The sequence below is a fragment of the Topomyia yanbarensis genome, chromosome 3, assembly GCF_030247195.1.
Source record: "Topomyia yanbarensis strain Yona2022 chromosome 3, ASM3024719v1, whole genome shotgun sequence".
In the NCBI taxonomy this organism is placed as follows: Eukaryota; Metazoa; Arthropoda; class Insecta; order Diptera; family Culicidae; genus Topomyia; species Topomyia yanbarensis.
Window position 1 is genome coordinate 123,261,545 of NC_080672.1, and position 24,896 is coordinate 123,286,440.

The 24,896-nt window shown below is 36.9% G+C and overlaps 1 protein-coding gene across 1 annotated transcript in view; it reads right to left on the reverse strand.

The window, feature by feature from the left end:
* Nucleotides 1-17,258, reverse strand: part of LOC131692808 (Krueppel-like factor 12) — a 585,807-nt gene extending 568,549 nt beyond the window's left edge. The window contains exons 1-2 of the mRNA XM_058980097.1: nt 16,040-17,258; nt 2,927-4,297 (exon numbers count right to left, since the gene is read on the reverse strand). Of these exons, the coding sequence (XP_058836080.1) occupies nt 2,927-2,938 (12 nt within the window). The 5' untranslated portion in view covers nt 2,939-4,297; nt 16,040-17,258. The remainder of the gene's footprint in view (nt 1-2,926; nt 4,298-16,039) is intronic.
* Between the last annotated feature and the right edge of the window lie 7,638 nt (nt 17,259-24,896).

A 24,896-nucleotide genomic window follows, 5' to 3' on the forward strand; every position in this document is an offset into this window, starting at 1 on the left:
TTCGTAACATTTTAGCGTGGGGGTAACTACAAATCTGCAGCAGCTTGGAATCGCATATTGCACTGTATCCCATGTGATTAAGCTATATAAATGCAATGAGAGGGATGGAAAACGAGGCACTGTATGACTATTGAACCAGTTAAAACGTCAATCCTAATATATCGAAACAAGTTTAGTTTCAATTTATTTTTAACTACAGCAATTAAACATTTGGTACACCGCGTATATAAAATTTGGAAGGCACACCAGAAAACTTTGTTTGGCAAGCGATCTGCGGATTCTATTCTATTCTATTCTATTCTAACCCAGCCAGTATTGAAAAGCATCCTGGAAAACACTGCAGTTAGTCTGTAGTGTTTTTCTTGTCAATATTAATATTTGAAGCATATTTTCATATGTCGAAAAATATTAAAACGGCCAGGCCTACTGTGCAGAGTTGGGTTTGAAGATATTTCAAAATGACACGGCCATTAAACTATTCATTTAATGGATAATTTAATTAACGAATTGTTTTGAATCTTAAAGGAGGAAGAAACGAGGACAACCGTACCGACCGTTTCAGTTTAAAGGGAATATAATAAATCGTTGGGAGTGACTTGGCTAAGAAGGTTAATGTCACTCCTTTGGTCCTTTGGGGTGGGACAGAGGTATTTACACCTTGCCCTGGCTAATAAGCCTAGGCTAAAGCGCCTTTACTCGCTCTCAAATTTACCGTGCCGAATCAGATAAGAATATTAACAATAACTACGTAATTCCGAAGAATTTGGAAGTAAGTGCAGACATTATTATCTTTTCACTAGAGACAGGCGATCCACGTATCCTAATCCATGACACAGTTCGTATAATGCCCTGATACACCCTCCCTGCCCAAATATTGAAATAAATAAATATCATGGATTAAATGCATATAACGAATCTTAGGGATATACTTTAGATAGTAAAAAAAATTAAATACTTAGAAGGAATTTTTTACATTTTAACGACACTCAACCAGCCAGAGACCACTGGGTAGGGAAAGTTATGAAAATCAGAGCCCTAGCACTCAAGTGAGAACAAGGATGTGAAGCAAACAGATCGGAAAACCAGAAGCGGCTGGGCCACTGGAACAGGCCCAACATCGTACGGGCCCAATCCCTGCCTTCAGCTAATGAGGGTCGAGCCTAGGCAGCACAACCACGAATCACCCTAGCTCACCAGCATGTGTCCTGGCAGAGATAGTCCATCTTTACCGTGACAATCGACATGGTAAATATGGACACGTCCATCTCCACCAGGACACACGCCAGTGAACCCGGGTGATTCGTAGTTATGCCGCCCAAGCTCGACCCTCATTAGCAGAAGACAAAGAATAAGCCCGTACGACACTAAGCCCGCTCCAATGACCCTGCCACCCCTAGTTCTCCGATCCGTCCACTTCACATCCCTGCTCTCCCCCGAGTACCGCGGCTCTAACCTTCATGTGGAAAAATATTCATATCTACGTCGTAGTTGAGTCTTTAAATGGACAAATTCACATGTAAATGCCCAAAAGTGACTTATTGAGGTTCGTTTTACATTTCTGATATTGAAACGAATTGTACCGATCATATCGTTAGATTCGAGTAATCTTTGTTGTTTTGAAAGCAATTTTAAACAAACTTCATGTTACAACTAAGGTATTGAACACTTCTTATATCGAATAGTGAGCATGCAAAAAGAGACAACTTTTCAAAGAACCGTTATTTTCATTTCGACAGAAAAGAATGCGAACAAAATGAACGAATCCTAAGACGATTCACGCGGTTCCCAAAATGTGACTTTTTCCAAAGTCGGAAGTCGACTCCGCTTTGTTTCATTACATCATGAACATCAAGAACCTATCATACCAGCAACAACACCAAACGAATCAATGCAACTGAACGTGTGCGAGCTACATAAAGTATTTCAGAAATTTTTAACCGCAGTGTGGTTCGTTATGGTTGCACATTATGGAGTATGTATGATGAAATTTTTGTTGCACTGGATAACGTTCCAATAATGGACGTTCAACACACCCTATCCCACCATTCCTCCTTCTTTTTGAAGGCACCCTTCATCCTCAAACGACGCCTTCCAACTATGAAGGTCAGATTACACCGTCTGGGAATACTATAGCGCAGCTAATAAGTCCATGACGATATTTGGACATCGGCAACGACACTTGGTTGTGGAAACCATAATTTAAATCCCACTTTATTTTTAAAGTAATCTCAACACAGCTGACTAATTTGGCTTAAATTTGGAAAAGAGTCTCAGGGTGGTATGGAGTGGAACGGTACCATAAAGCTGGGAATCTTTTTTGATCATCCTATTACTACAGCTGTTTATACCTGTTCAATTTTAGGGGCTCCCTAGCTCAAGAGTGCCCAGGGGCCCCGCATAGTCTTAAGACGGCCCTTATCACAAGCTGAAGATAATCGTTGAGGGTCTCTTCCCGAAGCACGGTCCAACTGCCTGGTCACCGACACCGTACGGCAAAGACGAAGAATTTAACACGGACGATGAGCTCACAGAAGCATCGAAGCGACTGAAACCAAAGAAAACCCCTGATCGGCATCGAATACCAAACGTGTAGACCAATTATTGAAGTGACATTCCAATATCACGTGCTCAAATAATTATATGATAAATTGCACGAAGCGAAAATAGAACAGTTATGAATAATTCTGTAAATATCCTTAGTATCGTGAAACAATGCTTTGACTTGAATGAAAGGAAACTTTAAGTTGAGGAAACTACATACTCGAAACAGTGGCAATAACTGTCATTCATAGCTAAAATGACCTCTACCTTCACGCCATGTACACACCTCACGGCTAGCTTCTCAACCTTGAAATGTGCCTGCGTCCCCAATCCGTACAGTTTTATCTATTATTTAATTACATATTCTAAATCATGAAGGACTTACCATGTAAACCATTAAAATTCCAGTACACCGTATAAAAATGATAATCCGTCACCTCCGTGGGCTGAAAGGACGTCTCGGCGGGGTAGCAGCTAAGCGACTGTCGCTGACCAATAGTACGTTCTCCACTAACTGCTACCGCACCACCGGCAGCTCCGCGATCGGCAATAGTAACAAGGTAAGTAACAGTAACCAACCAGTCACTTATCAGCGGCAAACCTCCATGCCGAGATTCTTACGGGGCACGACACCGAATAGAACGCCACACGACACACAATCACTACTAATCTAGTCGCGCCAGCTTCATTAGAAACTAGAACTCTACAAGTCACACCATTCAAGGCAACTCGTTGTCAGCAGGCACACGGGCAGCGAAACAGCATAATCCAGAAGGCCAAGCCCTAGTTCTTCTGGGGGTACCTCGATTCAACTGGCCGTAGTAACTCTTCCGTTCTCTTGCACTTGCACTTGGAAATTCTAAACTTCTCTAATAACCCCTTTTCCGATCGGGGACGCAGCAGGGTGGTGGTAAATAAAGAGGTGGACTAACTACACCTAGTTGGTTACTGTGTCCACGGCATTAAGATTTAATGCATTTTTTTCCTTCTTCATCCGCGTGCATTAATTACTCCATTTAAATTCTGCTAAAGCGGGTAGTCACTTTTCCACATCAGCACGTGATAATCGTGACTTGGTAAACTGTCGTTGGTTTATTTCTGTAGACATTACACACAAACACGTACACTCTGTACCAGTAGCAGCTAGTTCGGTAGCCAACGGACCGAAGTGTCACTTTTGCTTTCACGTCTTTTCGCCACTTAACTGACCAAATGCGTCTCATTAGGGTTTTATTAATTATTAACGGTTTTCGCACTTATCTGACCGAGCCCACGCTGGAGTTGTTGGGAAGGTTTTGTTTGCTGGATCACGATTGGTTTGTTGGACCGAGTATGAGCCAATATTTATCTGCAGATGTATATATGGAAGCAGCTGTTGACAATCTATCACTTGAGCTAGGCGTAAAATTACTACTGGTATTAACTTACTATTTTAATACTGGCCCTAATGGATAGTTATTTAATTTAATTTACATAATAAAATAATTGCAAAGGGGTAAGAAAAGTGTTTGTTTAGTAGTTTGTTATATCATGTTCACTTCATTATCAATAGTCTATTCTACACCTGCACTTGCTTATTGATATTTTCCCACAGAGCACTGTATTCTTAAAGTGTTGATTCAAGAAACGCATGAACTGATAATACTAAAGTTAAGAAAGTCCTCCTTGGCTTGATTGAGCCGTTTTTAACTGTGTCTAAAGACACGTGATTGTTAGTTTTAGGCACATTTATGATAATTCCTCCTCTGTGAGCATCCTGTGAAAAAGAAGAAACAACAACTGTATTACTTATTAAAACTGGAAATGTTTATTGGTGGCTACAGTACACTTCAAAAGAATATCTTTTTTTCACTATATATACTGAGTTACACTGCAAATTTAATGTTTAGTCGAGAGTTTCGTGAATATGTTCCGGTAATCTGTTTTCGATTCAAAAATACGGGAGTATCGTGTAGGTTGGTAACGGTGAGATACCATAATGACCACAAGTTTCCTATCTTATGTCTGCACGCGAATCTAAGTCTATAGACTTCCCTTCAATGGTCGCTCACATACGCGTATTTTACAAGCAATTCAATATGAAATCCGGCCGGCTGTGTGGAGTTCAAACTGCCTTTGCGTAGAAAACATAGGTTGCTCTCGGAAACCGGCTGCCCAGAGTTTATAAAAAATTCTATTCTATTCTAACCCTCACACAGCCAGTATTGAAAAGCATCTTGGAAAACACTGCAGTTATTCTGAAATGTTTTTCATGTCAAGATTTATATTTGAAACAGATTTTCATATGTCGCAAATATTAAAACGGCCAGGCCTACTGTGCAGAGTTGGGTTTGAAGATGTTTCAAAATTAAACGGGAATTAAATTATGCATTTAATAAATAATTTAATTAAATCGTAAAGTTGGAAGAAACGAGGACAACCGTACCGACCGTTTCAATTGAAAGGGGATATAATAAATTTTTGGGAGTGACTTTGCTAAGAAGGTTAATGTCACTCCTTTGGTCCTTTGGGATGGGACAGATGTATTAACACCTTGTCCTGGCCAATAAGCCTAGGGTAAAACGCCTTTACTCGCTCTATTTTTTCCATTGCGCGTGCAATACTTTTGTCTATACTTTCTAGTATTGACCAAAACAATGAACGTATCATGGCCGCTACAGATCACTCTGCAAAAAGGAAGGCAGGCATTAGAATATCAAACTGTTCAATGTCGAACGAATGCCGATGGCAAAGTCGAGGGTTCTGTTGGCAGAGCAAAGCCACAGTAGCTCAATGCAAGTGGGTGGTTCGTTGAAAAATTATAAAAGAGTTAAATAGGCATGCATGGAATAGAACTCAAGGAAGCATCAGTGGGTGAAAGAATTCCCCAGCACTGGAAGTTGCATTTTTTTCAATTTGACGCGATCGAAATATTCACTACAAAAAAAAATCCAAGCAAATGATAACGAGCACGCTAAGATTTAACAAAAAATGAAGTAGAATAGATTCATGCAAAGCTCTATATCCAATAACCCATTCAAAACCGAACTCCTCCGTACAACGGCGCATTGGCAAGAACATGTACAAATATCTAACACGTCAATCGGAAACCAATATCGATTACACAATTACTTTAAAACGTTTCATATAATTTCATTTTGAAGACAACATGACAATTACACAAAAATACATTAGATACTAGAACTATATAATTGACAGATGAGAAAGAAATATGAATTGGATTGATCTCACCAGATAATTGATTTTAAAGCACATTAAAACTCTTTTGATTCCCAACAGCTACGTTTGATGATCAGCATCAGCATTTTTTTCTTGAAAACAGCACACATTTCATGTGAGACTGATCTCCAGCAAAATACTGTATGTGAACACGTATACTTCGTTGGAGTTCTCGAAAACGAATCGGACGTTCTCCACTACAAAAACTTTTGCTTCGATTTAAAAATTTGGACAATCATACTTGCTGTACACTCTCGTCTCTTACATTCCTCGATACAAATAAAACATGGTCGATGGAAAAATTCAAGTTGCCTATCACCAAAACTGATGTTTTTCATCGCGCATAGCATGTACTGGTTTTCATAAATTTCAGAAATTCACAAAAACAACTCTTATCATAATAAAACAAACTTAAAATCTTTTTAAGTCCAGATCAATGACGTATGATTAAAGTCTTGAGAATAGTAACAATAATTCTGGAACCTTTCGATTTTTTTTTTAAATTTGACGTGAGCAAAGAAACGTATTCGTGTCCGTCGCGTATGGCTACTATGATCCGAATCCCGGCTGCCCAGAGTTTATAAAAAAAAACTCAAAAACTAAACAGGATCTTTTGAGTAGCCGTGTGGTTGAACGACTATATAACAAACTCGCATCGCTTGCTTGAACTCCGCAAAACCTACGAAAAAGTCTGATGAGTCGACGCATTTGCGTTAAGTAGGTGAGTCATCAACACTTCCCTTCTACCCTATCCTTCTTCCTCGTGAACGATGGGCATTGGTAACCACCCTGCTGTTGAGGTTTCAATATAGGTTGGATTGGTATGAACTACTACTTAACATTTCCTATGCGACTCTTTTGAGATAATCAACAGAGAAACATGATGAAGTGAGTGTGCAATCCGGCATCCATTATCCGTCAACGTCACAAGGCAACGCAAACATGCTGGTTCATCGTGTAGTGTGGGCAAGAAACTATTGTTGGTTTAGAATCTGCGATAAAGTATTTCGAGTAAAATTTATCCATAATATTATTTTGATCTAGACAACTTAAAGTTGATCTAGATAAGTTCAATCTTTTGACAAAAGCGCCATAATTTTTTTTCGTTTAATTTTTTGCGTTGAAATTTGCAAAATATATATTTCGAAGACACTAGAACAACATTGCATATTTTTCTTTAACAGAAATATTCGTTTACAAGTTATTTGCTTATGCTATGGAGAAAACTCTGTTCCATAACCTGTGTGGATGACGCACATAGGAAAAATAATACTAATTTCGATGAGGAATGTTTCTTGTGCTCTGAGTACGTACCATGGAGGTTTGGTGTCTACGGTAAAGTATCTTGGATGAAATTGAGTTAGATTCTTATTACTTTGGTTTTGATTAAAAAAGTTTGAACTTGTCAAGATTAATACTATCTTTTAACAAAAGTTTCCTAGTAAAAAAATTAAAATTATTTGTTTTAATATTTTCGTAATATGATCCGAAGAAACTAATAGTCTAAAGTGTATGTGATGGCGCTGCAAAAAATAATTTTCCTTCATAAATCACTGGCAAAAGACTTTTATTATTAAATCTTTGGTAATTAATATTCACTATCAAAACTACTAATATAGTGTATCAAATGTTATTGATTAGTCAAATGCATTTCAAAATAGACATTTCTCGTGAAAAAATACAATTTTGATGTATGATGTAGTTGCTTTTAACAGCGAAGCCAAATGCTAGCAAACAAATTTCAATTTATCGCCGTATGAAGGGTCAAACAAGGTTGGACTCACAAGCAGAACTTCTTATGCGCACTCCACAAGGACAAAGAATCTGCTTCCAACAATAAAACTCAAATATTTGAATAGCGATATTTGCAATACTGTGTAACGGCACTACCTGATGGGTAGTGTGAGGACAGCGCATAACTGTGTATCCCGAAAACTCTACATAGGAGTTAGGTATTTTTAACATAGAATGTGCATGCAAAGTTTGAAAGAAATCGATTAAGTAGTTTTTAAATGGCAGGTAACACCGCAAATCAGTTTTTTTAGAGACGTTCTACAAAAAGCTTCGTCACCGAGTCGTTTATCGATATTTTTACAAATAAAAATTACAGCGTATTTTTTAAATGATATACTATAATGTAAAAAAGTTTTGATAAATTTGGTTCATGCAAAGTTCTAAAAAATCGCAAAAAAATTTTCACACTGAAACCATAACCCCCCCCCCCCCCCCCCCCCCCCGTTTTAACCGGCCTAGCACTCATATAACACATTTCTTACACATATCACTGTTGGCTCATTTGCTGAACTCGCGCGAAGTAGGTACCCAACAAAAGGTAGTTGGACACAGTTTCGAGAACTGCAAAAATAGAGCTTCGAATAAATTGAATAAACTATTGAAAATTGATGAAAAAAGATATCAAAAATTATTTAAGCAAAGCAATGAAAAAAGGATATCAAATTCATTAAATGAGTAGAATGACTAATATAAAGAAAATTAATAAAACCAATAAATCAAACTAGTCCAGCTCGAACAACAAAAAATAGACAATGTTAAAAAAGAAGCTAAATAAATAGAATCAATTAATTTGAGTCAAATAAAGAAATTTCAAAACGTATAAAATAAATAAAAAGAATAGAGTTGATAAAATAAATGAAACGATAAAATCAATAAAACGAATAAAATAATTGAATTTGATTAAATGAACAAAATAATAAAACAATAAAATGAATTTAATGAAAAAATAAGCAAAAAGACAGAACTGATAAAATGAATAAAAAGAAGAAAATCCAAATCCAAAGAATGACACGAAAAAATAAATAAAATGGAAAAAATAACCTCAAATCAACAAAATGAATAAAAAGAACATTGAGAGAAGTAAATGATTAAAATTAAATGACCATATGTTCAAAAATAGTTTAATATTCAAAATAAATAAAAGTAATGAATAAAATTCATGAAATGAATGAACTGAAAAATCGGGTAAGGTGTGCGAAATCCAACCTAGTAAATGATTTTGGCTGTAAAACGCTCATTTTGCATCGTATTAAGTTGTCATATAAATCAAATTAAAGGTTAGGCTTCTGCGCAAATTTCAATGCATGGTAAACCCGATCGCCTGTGTTTTTGATTGATTTTGTACAGATATTACCCAAATTTAATGATTTTTCAATGATAAATCAATTAATGTTATGTATTGATTGTATTGATGTATAGTATTGATTGGTAATAAAAGAAAATGGAATTCAATATCAATCTCGGAATGTCAAAATCACGAAAAGATATTCCCATTTGAATCGCAGCAACTGTTCGACGAATGCTATATCCATCTCGTGTTTGTGTCTTTCGTTTGTAATTACGAACCAATGTGCTAAAAGAAATAATATTAATACATATTAATTTGATAAATAAACAATTTCGTACACAAAAAAGGGCCCACTATTTAGAGATCGGATTTGCCCCACCTTACCCTATATATGAAATTTAAAACAAAAATAATTCAAATAAAGCAAATGAATAAAACGTATTAGACGAATTTGAGAATCATTGTTTCAGAAAGTTTTGAAATGTTTCTGAAAATCCCATTATTTGAAGAATTGCTAATTAATATACGTTCGAGTGTTGCCATTTTCTTTTCACCTTTTCGTTTTCGTTCTTCTTTTCTTGACGGCATAGTTCAAGATTATCTGGTGCTTCTACTTTAATGGTGGGCTTTAATTAATATTTTAAAGCGCAATTGAAAAAAGTAAACTGAGATAAGATCACATGGGCTTTCAAGTTCCTTAAACAGAGAGTGACAGAGAGAGAGAGAGAGAGAGAGAGAGAGAGAGAGGGAGAGAGAACACGATTCGTTAATAAGACAGGTAGATATTTCAAAGTATTAATTTGCCTATAAGTAATTAGAAGGGAGTGTGTAGTTTTGCATGGGGTCTAGCAGCTAAACCCAACATTATTTCACAGAAATGTTTGATTCGTGGGAACACACGAATTAAACATTTTTGTGAAATAATGTTGGGTTTAGCTCAATAGCATGTTTAGAAGAATTATAGTTAATAATACGAGTCATGTTTTGGTCAGAACATTTTTGTTCCATATGTTACCGCATAGAGTGCGCCAACACTAGCTTTTCAACGAAGAGATAGAAACTAGGTGTCTTCTATATAGTTGTAGAACAGGCATTTTGCAGTAATTATTCCGAACATCTCGATTCTATCTCTCTTCTATGAAAAGTTAGTGTTGGCGCCCTCTATGCGGTCCAGGTGGAACTAAAATTTTCTAACCATTTGCCATTATCAAATGAGAAACATAACTCAATGTTCAATTTACGTATGTAATAACTGACCTCCGGAGTATTTCAACGATTTAATTCCATACGTTTAACCGTCGGTTGGCGAAACTAAACATCCCTCAAAATTAGTCATCATTTTGTAATACAGGTCGGACTCGATTATCCGGGGATTTCAAAATAATCTCACCCGGATAATCGAGTCACCCGGATAATCGAATCAAACTTTTTTTGTGTTATTTTATGAATTTAAGCTTTATTCGCGAAGAAATTGGAAATAAAATTATCAAGTTAAATTTTCCTATTATGTTAAATGTAAACGTACCTATTTTAACCCTAGTCAATTTATCAGAATTTCAAGGAGTGATTTGTATTTTCAGTTGGACTTCATTTATTATTTATATTCGTAACCAGTTAACAGTTTGTATCAGTTTTTTTATAGCTATTTGTGCAAGAATTCCAAGACAAACTTTTAAATAAGGTGTCTTCTGTAATACAGGTCAAACTCGATTACCCGGAGTTTCGATTTTCTGGGGTAGGGTAATTTCGGGAGAGATGCCGCGTCAGGAGAGATGCCGCACTCTCTATATCTCGTATATGGGCTCACTTTTATACGGTAATATGATATTGAGAGTTTGTCTTTCGAAGAATTATAACTCTAGAGATGTAAAATAATCCTTTTTAAATACTCACGAAAATTTTATTATTGATTTTGTGCGTTCAGTTGCATCATGGTGTGCCGAAAATGTTTCAGCACTGCATTAAAATTTCGTTTTTTTAAATTGTTCGATTTTTTGGTAAATCATGTATCGGTTGAATAGCTGGGACCTTTTAGAAAGCATTCTGATCATGAGCACGATCATCCATAATTTTAGAGGTAAACGTCGTCGTGCGGCATCTCTCCCCTACAATTGGGAGAGATGCCGCATCAAAATAGCGGATGAGATGCCGCACTCAATGGAAGAGGATGTATAGCTAAAATGTATTTTTTCACGTCGGAATGTCATTAAATGATCATTTGCGTCAGGTATAGGTTCTTAATAAGGTATATCCACAAACTAACAGACCTATCACAGTGACATATAGGATTATGAGTCTATTTATCTATATATTTAAACGGGTGATATGTATCTAAGTATTAGTTACTTCGGATTATTCTTTAAAGTTTCAAGCACTAACTTTCGTGAGCTCATTGATTTTTAGTGATGTCAATATTGAGATAAAAGTGAAAATTTGAACGAATTGATGCTTTTACAAAATGAATCTTTCAAGAACAAACCTAAGTTGTATAAATTCATTGGGAGAAACAGCCAAACAGTGTTTTTAAGGAACTGCTACCAACACATAGATATGTATATCGCTCGTACAAGCATATAGATAAATAGTGCCCTGAATTAAGTTACTCCAACTTAGCCGTTACACACGGTTGAGAAAGAAAAATATTTTTAAAATATTGAATAAAAAATGTTTCCGGAAATGGTAGTACCCCCTTAAGAAAAGTGAAGGTGCTAGCCGATTTATAGGTGAAATCAAACTTCATGAAACTGCTTTCGTTCACCATTTTTCAGTTTGTGACCACGGGCGGCGTCTCACCTGCACATGCGGCATCTCTCCCGCAATGACCTTTTATTGTAAAATGTTCATGGAAATTTGATGAATTTTTTTTTTCATTACATAAACCATTTCACAGTATTTTAGAAATTTGTCGCAATTGATAAAAATGATTTTATTAATTATTGTATGGTTTACTTTGATGCAGGATCAATTTTTAGAAATGTGCGACATCTCTCCCCAAATTACCCTAAATGATTCTATAACTGGTATACTAGAAGAAATAAAGTACCTAAACTGGGGGTCGTCTGTTTCTTTACCTTCCGATCAAGTCCAATTGCATGAAAAAGGTAGTTGAAGGCAATCTAAATTAGACAGTTCTTTTAGTTTCCTATAATATATACATTTATTGGGCTACGAAAATGTTCCAAAATTTCACATTCACCATTAACTGAAACTATCCCTGGCAGCACTATTACAGCGGAACCCAATCAGATTAATTGTAATGTCTTCTGTTCTAATCATAATATTTATAACTGTTAGTGCTCTAATGAAAGATATTAGTCCCAGCTATTAGCTTACTTTTCGTTGTAAACATACGTTGTGTAAACCAAAAGTTATAGTCGTTTAAAAACGTGATTATTTATCAACAGCATTGGCATGAATGGGTTAAAGATTCCATTGGAATTCTGAACAGGAATCAATTGTTGAAGGGGATAATGGAAGAAGAGCAATATTGTGTCGAAGTCCACTGGAACTCAGAGCAGGATATTCGTCAGATTTTACACCGGATTGCATTGAAAATAGGAACATGATTCTACCAGCATCATGAAAAAATCACAATCTTCAGCAGAATGCTATTTTGAGGAGGATTCCACCAGACCTTTGAGAAGCTTTTCTCTAGAATCCTGCATCAAAATTCAGAGAAAACCCCACGGAAATACGGATAAGAATTCTATCGAAATTATAAAAAAGATTCCATCGGAATACTAAGAAAACTTCGATCAGAATCCTAGAAAGTATCTATATAAAATCCTGAAAAGCATGTCATCATTATCCCAAGATAGTGCCAGAAATCGACCGAGTAAGTATAAGTAAGTATTTATGTGTAAAAAAGGCCCACAGTAACCGACATGTGTATTACAAGAAAAATATACTTTTAGTTTAAAATTTGCATATTTGGCACACTATCGTAAAAACTACAATTTTTTCTAAATTCATTAAACAAATCCTTCAAAAATCATCTCTGATTGATTTTAGGCAAACAGTACCAGAGATATAATCCCATAAACAATTTTTTTTGAAACAATTTTTTCAAATTAGGAGTATTCCCAGGATACTATATATTGGCTGTAGATGAACAATTTCTTCAAAATTGGTTCCAATCCGTGAAGGTCGATCCCAAGTTTCATTTTTTTAGCCACTTTGCGTGGAATGACTCATATATGTTATTTTTGAGGTAGGTTAACCCTAGACTCCCCGAAAAAAACTTTGTTGACTGCAATGATCGAATAAGCACTATAATCAGACATTCTAGTTGAAATTTGAATTTTTTTCGAAACACCCGGATAATCGAATCATTTTCCCCGGATAATCGAATCATGGATAATCGAATCCCCGGATAATCGAGTCCGACCTGTATGGTGTATTTAACGTTGAACTAGTTTAAATCAACAATGACATGAGTTGAACTTCAGTTGTTTGTGTCTGACAGGTTAGTAAACGGCATATGCGTTTGTGCCCAGGCTAATAAAACGTTGCAAGCTGAGATAAGCTTTTTCGTATCCTGAGCGAACAGAGCATCGAAACAACAGCACTAGACGAAATAAAAAATTAACTACTTTTTTAGTTGAATGTGAAGCTTGTGATAACTCGGTTTTCCATGCATAGATATCATATTTTCTAACTTATTGCTGAAAAATTTTGTCCCCAACTGGGTTTGTTGGAATTTAAATCGTACACTTATCTGTAGATATTCATTGTTCCAACGACATCTCAGTTAAGTTTCGCTGCTCAACCTCATCTAAAAATCTTATCTCAAAATCTGAGACAGGCAGCCGATTTTCGCATTCTCTGAGATGACAGCATGTTGATCTTGACGATGGAATACATATTAATTTTTCACATATCTGTTCACAACTAATTTGATAAGTATACTATTTAAGACCTTGAAGAATTAAACCGATATTTTCACGAATTTTATTGCAAGAGGCTAATGTGTTGGCAACTTAATCAAAAAAGTATTTTTTCACAATATGTTTTGTTTATAGTCTTCTACACTATTTTTTGACATAGCAATATCTTCAGAAACAATAAGGAGACAGAATGAAGTTTTCTGGAAAAAGTAATGACCGTGACTATGATCCAACAATCATGAGCTTAAATCACTCTAATTGTGATTAATATATCACAATAACGAGAATAGAAATTACGGAAATCGTGAATGAGTTCCTGAAATCATTAACATAAGCCACACTACTCTGCCAGAAAAATCCGACAGGAAACTCATGTAAATGTAAATAAAATACATATCACAAAAACGCTTTTAATCCACCTAACAGTGTGATGAGACATTTCTTATAACTCCTATCACTCTCTTCGGATATTATATCGTTTGAGAACATTTAGAACTTGATGCTTCGCGATGTTTTTGATAACACATACTACATGGGATAGTGGCAGAACTCAAAATCGCTCAAATCAGCATAGGACAACATCAGTGCTAGAAATCTCAAACCAAATCAATGGGTAAGCGAAAAAATGGCCCATAAAATAGACATACAAATGAATTATGGCTAATGCTCTGTTAATAAAATATCTAAATTCCTCAATTAATGCATTGTGGTGGGAAAACTGAATTTTCCTAAAGGGGTTATGTATTCTACTGTGCAAAAAAATCGAATTTTTTTGAATCGATTTGAAGTTTATACTTTACTCAAATTTCCAACGCGACTGAGAACTAAGAATTCAACGCTTTTTCTGAATAATATTTCCAGACTTGGTTTTATGAATGAATATTTCCAGACTTGGTTTTATTTCCTATTTAAGAACTATTGTGTTTTTTACATCCTAGATAGATGATTCAGTGATCGACACACAAAACTTCATGAAGTATTTGAAATTATTAAAAATAAAATTTGTGTTTGCTATTGAAATTGACAAAATGATAGTATCGCCCCTTTGGCGATTGTTTACTTTTTCGGTCCCACCTATCAGCATTGAAGTATCGCCCTTACGTTTTTTTACAATACCAATTTTACAATTGGTGGGGGTTTGGTGAAAATCGATCATACTGTCCAAACGACATAATTCCGAAACTGTAATTTTTGAAGTTTTCATGCAGAATTAATTTTCAGAAAATAGTAACAGAGTTCGTGTCTTTAGCGAATTTGTTGAGACTTTATTGTAGTCATGAATATAACCCTGAGAAAATTCATCATAAATACTTCTTGGACGATATACCGTCAAAATTATTTTATCAAATGATGCGCTGTTTAACGTTTGTAAAACTTATCGAAGATACTAAACCTCCGAAATTGGCGGTTTCAAAATGATGTTATCTTGACCTTAAATTACTGTTTTTGAACATTTGACCTATACATATAATTGGTCATACAACAAAAATCAAATTCTCATCAAAATCGATCAGGACCTGCTAGAGTCGAATGGAAATCGTAATTTTTCATAAATTTCTCTCTACATTCGGAAAGTGTTATCCTCGTTATTAATCATATTATGTTTTCGTCTCAACTCGACGCATTCCCAAAATAAAAACCTGTTTTAATCCACCTAGTGGTGCAATTGTGCTTTTCTCATTTGTCCAGACTACGATTCCATGGCTGGTTATGTTCAATACAATGGTGGAAATGAATATTACATGTTCAGTACGATTTGCACATACGTACAATGGATCGACAGCCACGATCTTGAGATACTATGTGATACTGAAACATCGCTTGAAACCAGCGGCGGATCATGGAGAAAGATCCGGGAGGTACGGGTCCTGCCGAAAATTTTCAACTTGTTAAGAAATTTTAAACTAGTTTTAATTTTAAAGTAGCAACCCCTCACTGCATACTTCAATCAATTGTATCCCCTAAGTATGAACACGAATCATATTAAAAATTAAACATGTCCAGTGAGCAACCACTGTAACCCTACCGAACATTGCAATGTAACGCCATATATATTTTTCCCACGATTTTAGAAACTTGGTAGCGATTTTCGTAAATTGTACAGTTTACGAAATCGTGATTATTTGTTCATGAATTTATTAATGGATTTTTTGCGTTCATAAAATGATTATTTTGGATAGGCTGTCGAAAAAATAGTTGCGTTTAGCAAAATTTATTTCAACTACATTATTAACTGATGTTTCGACTAACCCAAAACTTCAAATACGCGTGTTTACTTTAAAAATAATTCTCTAACATTAGGATTACTTACCACTCACTATATTATATACTCCAGGCAACGTTTTAAAACACCCAGCTGCCTCTCTAGTAATTGACTTCGCCAACTCCTTCAATGGTCGGCTCGAAACCAACCGCCTATTCCTCGGGCGAAGGGTTACAGGTGAAGCTCTTGTTTCGCCCTATAGAAATATATCTCACGATAGACACCGGAAACCAGCGCTGCCTTCGCCGCCGTCATAACAATAAAGTAGTTCAGACCAAGGTTCAGCATGGGTGCACAAAACCGATACTAAGTACAAGCTTTCCCCATCCGGCATGCGTCGATTCCAAGTTCGCCACCAGAAAAAATTCTGAAACACTTCACATTGATTGGTTGCCGCTTTTATATTGTTTGCTCTTATTACTACTATTACTATTAGTGAACCACAAATGGCCAAGTTTCACCTTGGCTAGACACTGCGAACTCTAGGCTGAAGGGCCGGTTAGCAGCAACCTCAAGATACCGAATTGTTGAGATTTTCTCACACTGCGCAGGCTGCGCCGTTGGGTTCGTATGTTTGTGCTTGTATGGTTTTTAGGTAAACATACTTGTACCATAAACACCAATTTTCCAATTATGCATCACAAGTCAGCAGCAACCGCGCACAATGCTTCGCTGGGCTAGCCCCCCTATCGAGTCTAAAGATAGAGAGCAAACACTCACTCACTCATGCCGGCCAGCGCTAAACAGCAACAACTGCTCAGCCGTCCTCCCAACAATGCAACAGAAGTTGGCGCAAATTGATCTAATTGAAACGATAATAACAGTAATCAGAACCCATAATACACAAACACGGGCACTTGACTCGGCCGGCGGATCGCGCCTTAGTCACCAAGTTTCCGCTAGGCGGAGTCACTGCGATAGTCTCGAGACACTATGGAGGCACATTCGGACGCACAGATGCAGAGGAATCGATTCACGAACCACTTAACAACTTTGTTTACATTCCGCTAAAGAAGTTGACACTTGCGGAACCGGCTTCCTCCACGGTTCGATACTGGCCCGTCTAATCAGGTACTGGATGTAGGTCTTTAAAGAACAGCTGTTCACAACTTGACCGGAGTAATAAAAACAACAGACCGGTTGGAAATGGTTGGGAAATGGAAAGATTTTCTAACATCACAGAACAAACTTAAATCGGCAGCGGTGGTAGAGAGCTATGGAGGCTGAAAAGAAGGAGTGCACAAGCGCGCCTTTTGGAGAAACACGTCCTGCCGTCACGCGGGACAGCTCAATACTGAAAATGAAATTCATAATAAACAAGCAACAAGCAACCCGCCGAACCACGCGGAGCTGGAAAAGGTACAGAGATTGGTAGGTACACACATAGCGAAAACCCAGCAGAATGTCTCAGAGCCACCAGCCTGCGAGCCGATGCAAAGCCATGCCAAAAGCAGCAAACATAAGCAAGCGAGGCATCATGAGCGTGCCACCCAAACCCAAACAGCACACACACTGCACTGTACCACCCTCTCGTGTACTCGCTTACTCACTTTTCAACCAACCCGATACTCACTCGGCTAGGTTGACGGCGCTGCTGGAGACACCAAGACGGGGATCCAATGGAGGTGAGCGAGAGCCTGCATCGCGGCGAACCAGGAGTTGTAGTAGGTACGTACACACCCACCCAATGGGTCGGCGTACCGTTAGTGGGAGGTGGTTTGATTTGTTTTTTTCTGGTTTAGTGGTCTGGCTTGAACCATTTGTAAAATTAACTGTGATCCGCAATAGTTGAAAATACATTTTGACGATTACATTTATTTATGACAAGATTCATTTTGCAAGAACACGTCATGTGTTGTGGTTGCGAATTTGCAGTTATCATTCATGATTATGTATTGTTATCTATTACTTTTAAATAGATAATTCTTGTTATTTTTGCCCAGGTTTAGTATGTTCACCAAGCAGCAAATAAACACTTTAAAAAGCACTGTTTTTGAGCAACTTAGTGGAATGTTACATATAAAACTTTTTTATGATTTCTTCCGTTTAATTGTACTATTTTAATTTAAATAGTGGAATTAAATGGAAGAAATCATAAAAAAGTGTTTAATAAAGCAAATAAATAATTGACTTACTAGGTGTTAACCGTTATGCGTTTTACAGGGTACCTATTCAGAATCCAGTCTAATCAATTCCAGTGTTCTTTCCCAAGATGAAAATTGATACTTAGTGATGTTGGGTCATCACTCGGAACTGAAAAACTAAAATGCTTATAACTTTGACATTTTTTCCGATTTGGATATTCTATTCTATTCTAACCCTTACACAGCCAGTATTGAAAAGCATCCTGGAAAACACTACAGTTATTCTGTGGTGTTTTTTTTGTCAACATTAATATTTGAAGCATATTTTCATATGTTGCAAATATTAAAACGGCCAGGCCTACTGTGTAGAGTTTGGTTTAAAGATGTTTCAAAATTAAACGGCAACCAAATTATTCAATTAATAAACAATTTGATTGACGAATAGTTTTGAATCTTAAAGGAAGAAGAAACGAGGACAACCGTACCAACCGTTTCCGTTTGAAGGGTATATGATAAATCGTTGGGAGTGACTTTGCTAAGAAGGTTAATGTCACTCCTTTGGTCCTTTGAGATGGGACAGAGGTATTTACACCTTGCCCTGGCTGTTAAGCCTAGGATAAAGCGCCTTTACTCGCTATGGGCTACGCCATTGGTTGCAGTTGTTTTTAACAGCAGAGTCAAAAGTTGCTAGCAAACGACTTTCATTTTATCGATGTATGAAGAGTCACAAAGTGTTGAATCCATAAGTAAAAGTTCTTATGCGCACTCCACATGGCCAAAGAATCTCCTTCCTTCAATAAAATCCAGACAATTAAATAACAACATTTACAATACTCGTTAAAGCACTGCCTGATGGTTTGTATGAGAAGAGCGCGTCAAACAAAGATGTATATTTAGTGTAACTGAAGTTCAATGCAAATAAGATCAAATTAATAAATTCAAACGATCTCACCAAAAACCAGCGGTTCTTCAAACTTTGACCATTCTCGTGGTTGGCCCCGGGGGTCCTTGATCAGATTCTCTGATTCTCAACATAAACTGCAACTGAAGTACACCAAAGACTGCTGATAATTTCAGTGTGAAGACCAAACCTGTTCCTGTGTCCCAGCAGAGAGCACAACATAACTAACTTCTATAACTTCATCAATTTTAATCCTAATTCCAGCACTTACTGTCGCAATTATTATATCATATTTACTGTAGATATTCACAAGGAAAAAAATTCTGAAGCAAAACGCGACAGATAAAAAAGTCCACTTCTAACCAAAGCCTACTTCTGTCTTCTGACATTTTTTCCAATTTGGATATGTTCAGAAAGGTTGGATTCAGTGAACTGCTTCATCTGCTTTCCGAGAATCCTGATTTTCGGATATGTGTTCTATTACTGGGATATGATGTGAGTATCAATAGAATACTGGCAATAAACGTATTCTGGTGGAATCCCGGAATGCGTCAACTATCGAGACAGGACATCAACGTCACCAGCGGAGTCAGCAAATCTATTCTCGTCATTCTTTCAAAATGTGCTAAGTAATAACTCACCACCTTTGTCTGAATCGTTCTTGAGTAGTTTAACAATGTTCACTCTGAATTTGCCTGTATCATTCACCTAACATCAGGTACATATTAATCTTCGGGGGATTGACAGTTGCAAGGGCCCGGGGTCCGACGGGCTACAACTATCGTTCATCAAGAATTGCTCTTCATCTTTGGCGCTACCAGCATCTCCATTATTCAATCGATCGCTTGCTGAAAATGTTTGCCCCACGAAGTGGAGGGAAGCTTTGATAACTCAAATCCACAAAACATGCAACGTACATGATGTCACCAATTATAGAGGAATTTCAATCTTCTGCCTTCCTAAAATCTTCGAGAGTATTTTGTTACATGTTATCAACCCCGCGTTAAAACACATCATCACTTGGGACCAGCATGATTTTGTAAAAAAGCGCTCGACAACTACAAATCTGTTGAGCTACGTGTCGTCGTTGATTGATAAATTGGAAAAACGACAACAGATCGATGCGGCGTACATCGACTTCTCGAAAGCTTTCGACCATGTACCTCATCAGCTTGCTGTGGAAAAGCTAAGGCGGACTGGTCTACCGTACTGGCTGACTAATTGGATCTCCTCGTATCTTGCGAATCGTAGCGCCTCGGTGCGGCTTGGAACTACACTCTCGGATCCTTTCCACATTTCATTGGGCTTTCCTCAAGGGAGTCATCTCGGACCTCTTCTATTTGTGCTCTTTGTGAACGACCTCTGCAGTGAATTATCGTTTTCTAAAGTCATGTATGCTGATGATTTAAAATTTACTGTGCCATAACAACTATGGTAGACTGTTGTGCATTGCAGATGGACGTCACACTCATTCCGTTTCTGTCGCTCCAGTCAATGATACACTGGAGCGACAGAAACGGAATGAGTGTGAATATTCAAAAATGCAGCACAATCACTTTTACACGAGTACATACTCCAATTAAGTTCGAATACTCAATGTGTTCTGCTTTCGTAGAACGAGTCGTATCCGTCAAAGACCTTGGTGTCATTCTCGACTGTAAACTATGCTTTACCGTAGGGTAATTTGGGGAGAGATGCCGCACATTTCTAAAAATCGATCCTGCATCAAAGTAAACCTTTCAATATTTGATGAAATCATTTTTATCAATTGCGATATGTCTCTAAAATACTGTGAAATGGTTTTTGCCATGAAATTTTTTATCAATTTTCCATGAACATTTAAAAAAAGGGTCATTGCGAGAGAGATGCCGCACCGTGGTCACAATGGTGAACAAAAGTATTTTGTACCTCTCGTTGATATTTTTGTTATTAGGTCTGTCTTCTGCTGAGTTTCATGAAGTTTGATTACACCTATAAATCGGCTAGCACCTACACTTTTCTTAAGGGGGTACTACCATTTCTACAACCATTTTTTTAGTCAACATTTTAAAAATAGTTTTCTTTCGCAACCTTGTGTAACAGCTAAGTTGGAGTAACTAAAATAAGGGTACTATTTATTTATATGTTTGTACGAGCAATAACATCTATGTGTTGGTAGGGGTTCCTTAAAAGCAGTTTTTGGTTGTTTCTCCCAACAATGAATTTATATAACTTAGCTTTGTTCTTGAAAGATTCATTTTGAAAAATCATCAATTCGTTGAAATTTTCGTTTTTATCCCAGTATTGACATCACTACAAATCAATGCGTTCACGAAAATTAGTGCCTTAAGCTTTAAAGAATAAACCGAAACAACTAATACTTAGATACATATCGCCCGTTTAAATATATAGATAAATAGACTCATAATCCTATATGTCACTCTGTTAGGTCTGCCTGTTCTGTGGGTATACCTTATTAAGAACCTATACCTGACATAAATGATCGTTTAATAACATTCCGAGGTGAAAAAAAATTATTTTAATTACGTATCCTCCGCCATCGAGTGCGGCATCTCACCCGCAATTTTGATGTGACATCTATCCCAATCAGAGTTAAAAATAATCGAAGCTCTTTTTTGACGGCTGAAAACGAACCTGTTCGCAACTCGCGGTGAATAGAAAAAATATTCATTCAACTATCCATCTTATTCATTCAGTTGAATATCGTACAATATATTCATTACACTAATTATCTAGGAAAATGTTTTCAAATGCCGATAAAGCATATGAAACAACAATCATCATCGCTTACATTGTGCCAGGGCCTACTTTGATGCTTTTGATTCGTTGTTGCACGTTCGCTTCGTATAATAATCGGATACGAATGAAAATCTGCATGGATGAATGGGCGGTTTGTTCGTTTGACGTTTTCAGCTGCGTCACTGAATATTGAATATGAATGCGGCTGAATATGATCAATTTTCATTCAATGAATTTGAATATTTTTAACTCTGATCCCAATTGTAGGAGAGAGATGCCGCACGACGACGCTTTCCTCTGAAATTATGGATGACCGTGCTCATGATCAGAATGCCTTCTAAAAGGTCCCAGCTATTCAACCGATACATGATGTACCCAAAAAAATCGAACAATTAAAAAAACGAAATTTTAATGTGTTACTGAAAAATTTTCGGCACTCCGTGATGCAACTGCACGCACATAATCATTAATAAAATTTTCGTGAGTTAATAATAAGGATTATTTTACATCTCCAGTGTTGTAATTCTTTTAATGACAAACTCAAAATATCATATTACCGTATAAAATTGACCCTATATACGAGATATAGAAAGTGCGGCATCTCACCCGAAATTACCCTACATAACTCTTCCGTTATAGCTAAAGCCTACGCTGTATTTGGACTCATCAAACGCAACACTCGTGATTGCAATGATGTGTATTGTCTAAAAACACTATACATTACACTGGTACGCAGTGTTCTAGAATATGGCGTTACCATTTGGGCACCGTATCACACCATATACATTAATCGTATCGGACGGGTACAGAAGAACTTTATCAGGTTTGCACTTCGTCGGATACCCTGGCAAAATCGTTTCCAGCTTCCTTCATATGAAGTTCGCTGTATCCTCATCAATTTCCCTACGCTACTAAACAGACGAATTTTTCTGCAACGACTTTTCATTTTCGACCTTCTGAAAGACAACATAGATTCTCCTGCGCTTCTAGCAAAACTTGATCTCAACGTTCCGGGAAGATCTTTCCGGAGAATTGATTTTTCCCGACGCTCAACACATCGCACGCAGTACGGCCAGAATAATCCTTTGGATGTTTGCTGTCAACTCTTCAACAGTGTATATCATTTGTTTGATTGTAATATTAGTAAAGAATCGTTTAAATTAAGAATAGATTTAATTTGGTGTCCAGTCTAAGTCTGTGCGACGTAACTTTTTTTAATCGAAGACAATACAATACAAATACAAATATAACATGGATGTCAAAATTCTTGGAATTGTCTTGGAGGACTGCTTCACATAGCCCTAAATAATCATTCTCAGGTAAAATCGCCATAAGGACCATTCCTAAATTACGTAATGAAAAAATGCCCTATTACGGACAAATTCTTTGAAAAAAACTTCGTCAGTAAAACATGTTACGTGACGTTCTAGTTTACTCCCACTCTCCCATATGTCACGGTATTTCACAATTTGTCGGACCCCCTCCCTCTAAAAGCGTTACGAAATTGATGAACGGCCTTATGTGGTTCCGAAACGATAAGAACAAACTTCTGTGTCTATTCCAAGAATTTCGATACTTACAAGCAGGGATGGGAATAATCATTCATTCGCATGATTCTTGGCGAATCCGTTCATTGCTTTGACAGCAGCCAGTCGTTCATTCACGATCCGACTAAAACTCTCCAAAAGAACAAAACTGAACGTAGTGGTAGAGACGAACTTCCGAAGATGTGAGCCAGGTAAAAGAATGACACGTACTATGTTGAATGAAGAAAATCGTGTTCTTCATTCGTGGATTGAATCGGAAGATTGTACTGTAAACATTCACAAGTGAATCAACTTTTAGTTCACAAATGAATGTGACATTGTATTCTCTGGTTGGGTTAGGTCAACTTTATAGTGCAACTGTACACTTTAATCAATGATTGCACTACAATCCACTTGAAATTTATATTGTGATATGCACGGAATCGTTTTATGAAATTATTTTTTTCACCAGCACATTGCAAACTACTTACTCAACAATAAGAGATCACCAAGTGAAAATTTCACAGGTCTATAAACAAGAACGACAAGTTTTTTTTTATTAGAACAATCCGATGAATGTTTTGAAATAAATCTTTGTGAATGAAAGAATGCATTCATTTGCGATCCTTTCTGCTTTCATTCAAAACACTACGTATGCGATGGAGAATGAATCATAGCCGGGCGCTGTCACTTTTTTTCAGTTTTGTGTTTTGCTTCTCGCTTTCGTATGAACGCGTAACTCTGCACAAGAAGGGTTGCCGATATCGGGTTTCACAGTAAGAGCATGTTGGTGGATGATTTCAAATTGATCGTTTCGTGAAATGATTTTTCCCATGCCTGCTTACAAGTATAAAAGTCATTTAAATTTTTCAAATTGTATCCGGGATTACCTGGAACCAGATGCATACATCCGGTTCATATTCCCAGATTTAAAAAGCGTTTGAGTTCTTAAATCCAGAACATTAGAATTTGTTCAAATCCGTTAAAAGGTGCCATAGTTATTAGCTTCTGCGGGAAGCTGCCAGCCAGTTAAAGGATTTTTTTACTATGCTATACAGAGTACCCCTTAGTGGAGAAAAATTGAGTAAAAACTATTTTTGTCCACTAGGGAGACAGTTGCTTAATAGTGAAGTAGATTCTTTGTCCCTGTGGAGTACGCAAAAGAACTTCTGCTTCATGCAGCGATAAAGTGAAAGTCGTTTACTAGTAACATTTAGCTATGCTGTTAACCCCTTCATGTCCTTGTTGTTTGTGGACAACAACGTTTGATCTTTTGATTGAGGTAAGATTTGCTCACAAAAACGAGTAAGACTAATAAATGTGAGTATTGCCTTTCACTTCAGCATTACAGTTACAAGGATCAGGATTGGCTCCGTTTTCCACGCAATTGTACTATTGTAAATATTTTAGGAGAAGTGTATTGTGCATTGGAAGGTGAAAGCAGCTGCTATCACCTATTTTTTTATGAAAAAAGGCTTTTCGTGTTTCGTGATCCCACCGTTTCAAGGAAAAATATTTTTGAAACTCTACATGCACTGGAAAAAAGTTGGGCATGAAAGGGTTAAAAGCAACTGCAGCCACTGGCGTAGCCCTTACACTGCGCGTTTTTCAAATTGGCGAACACGATAACTAATCAACGAATTGAATTGATTTAA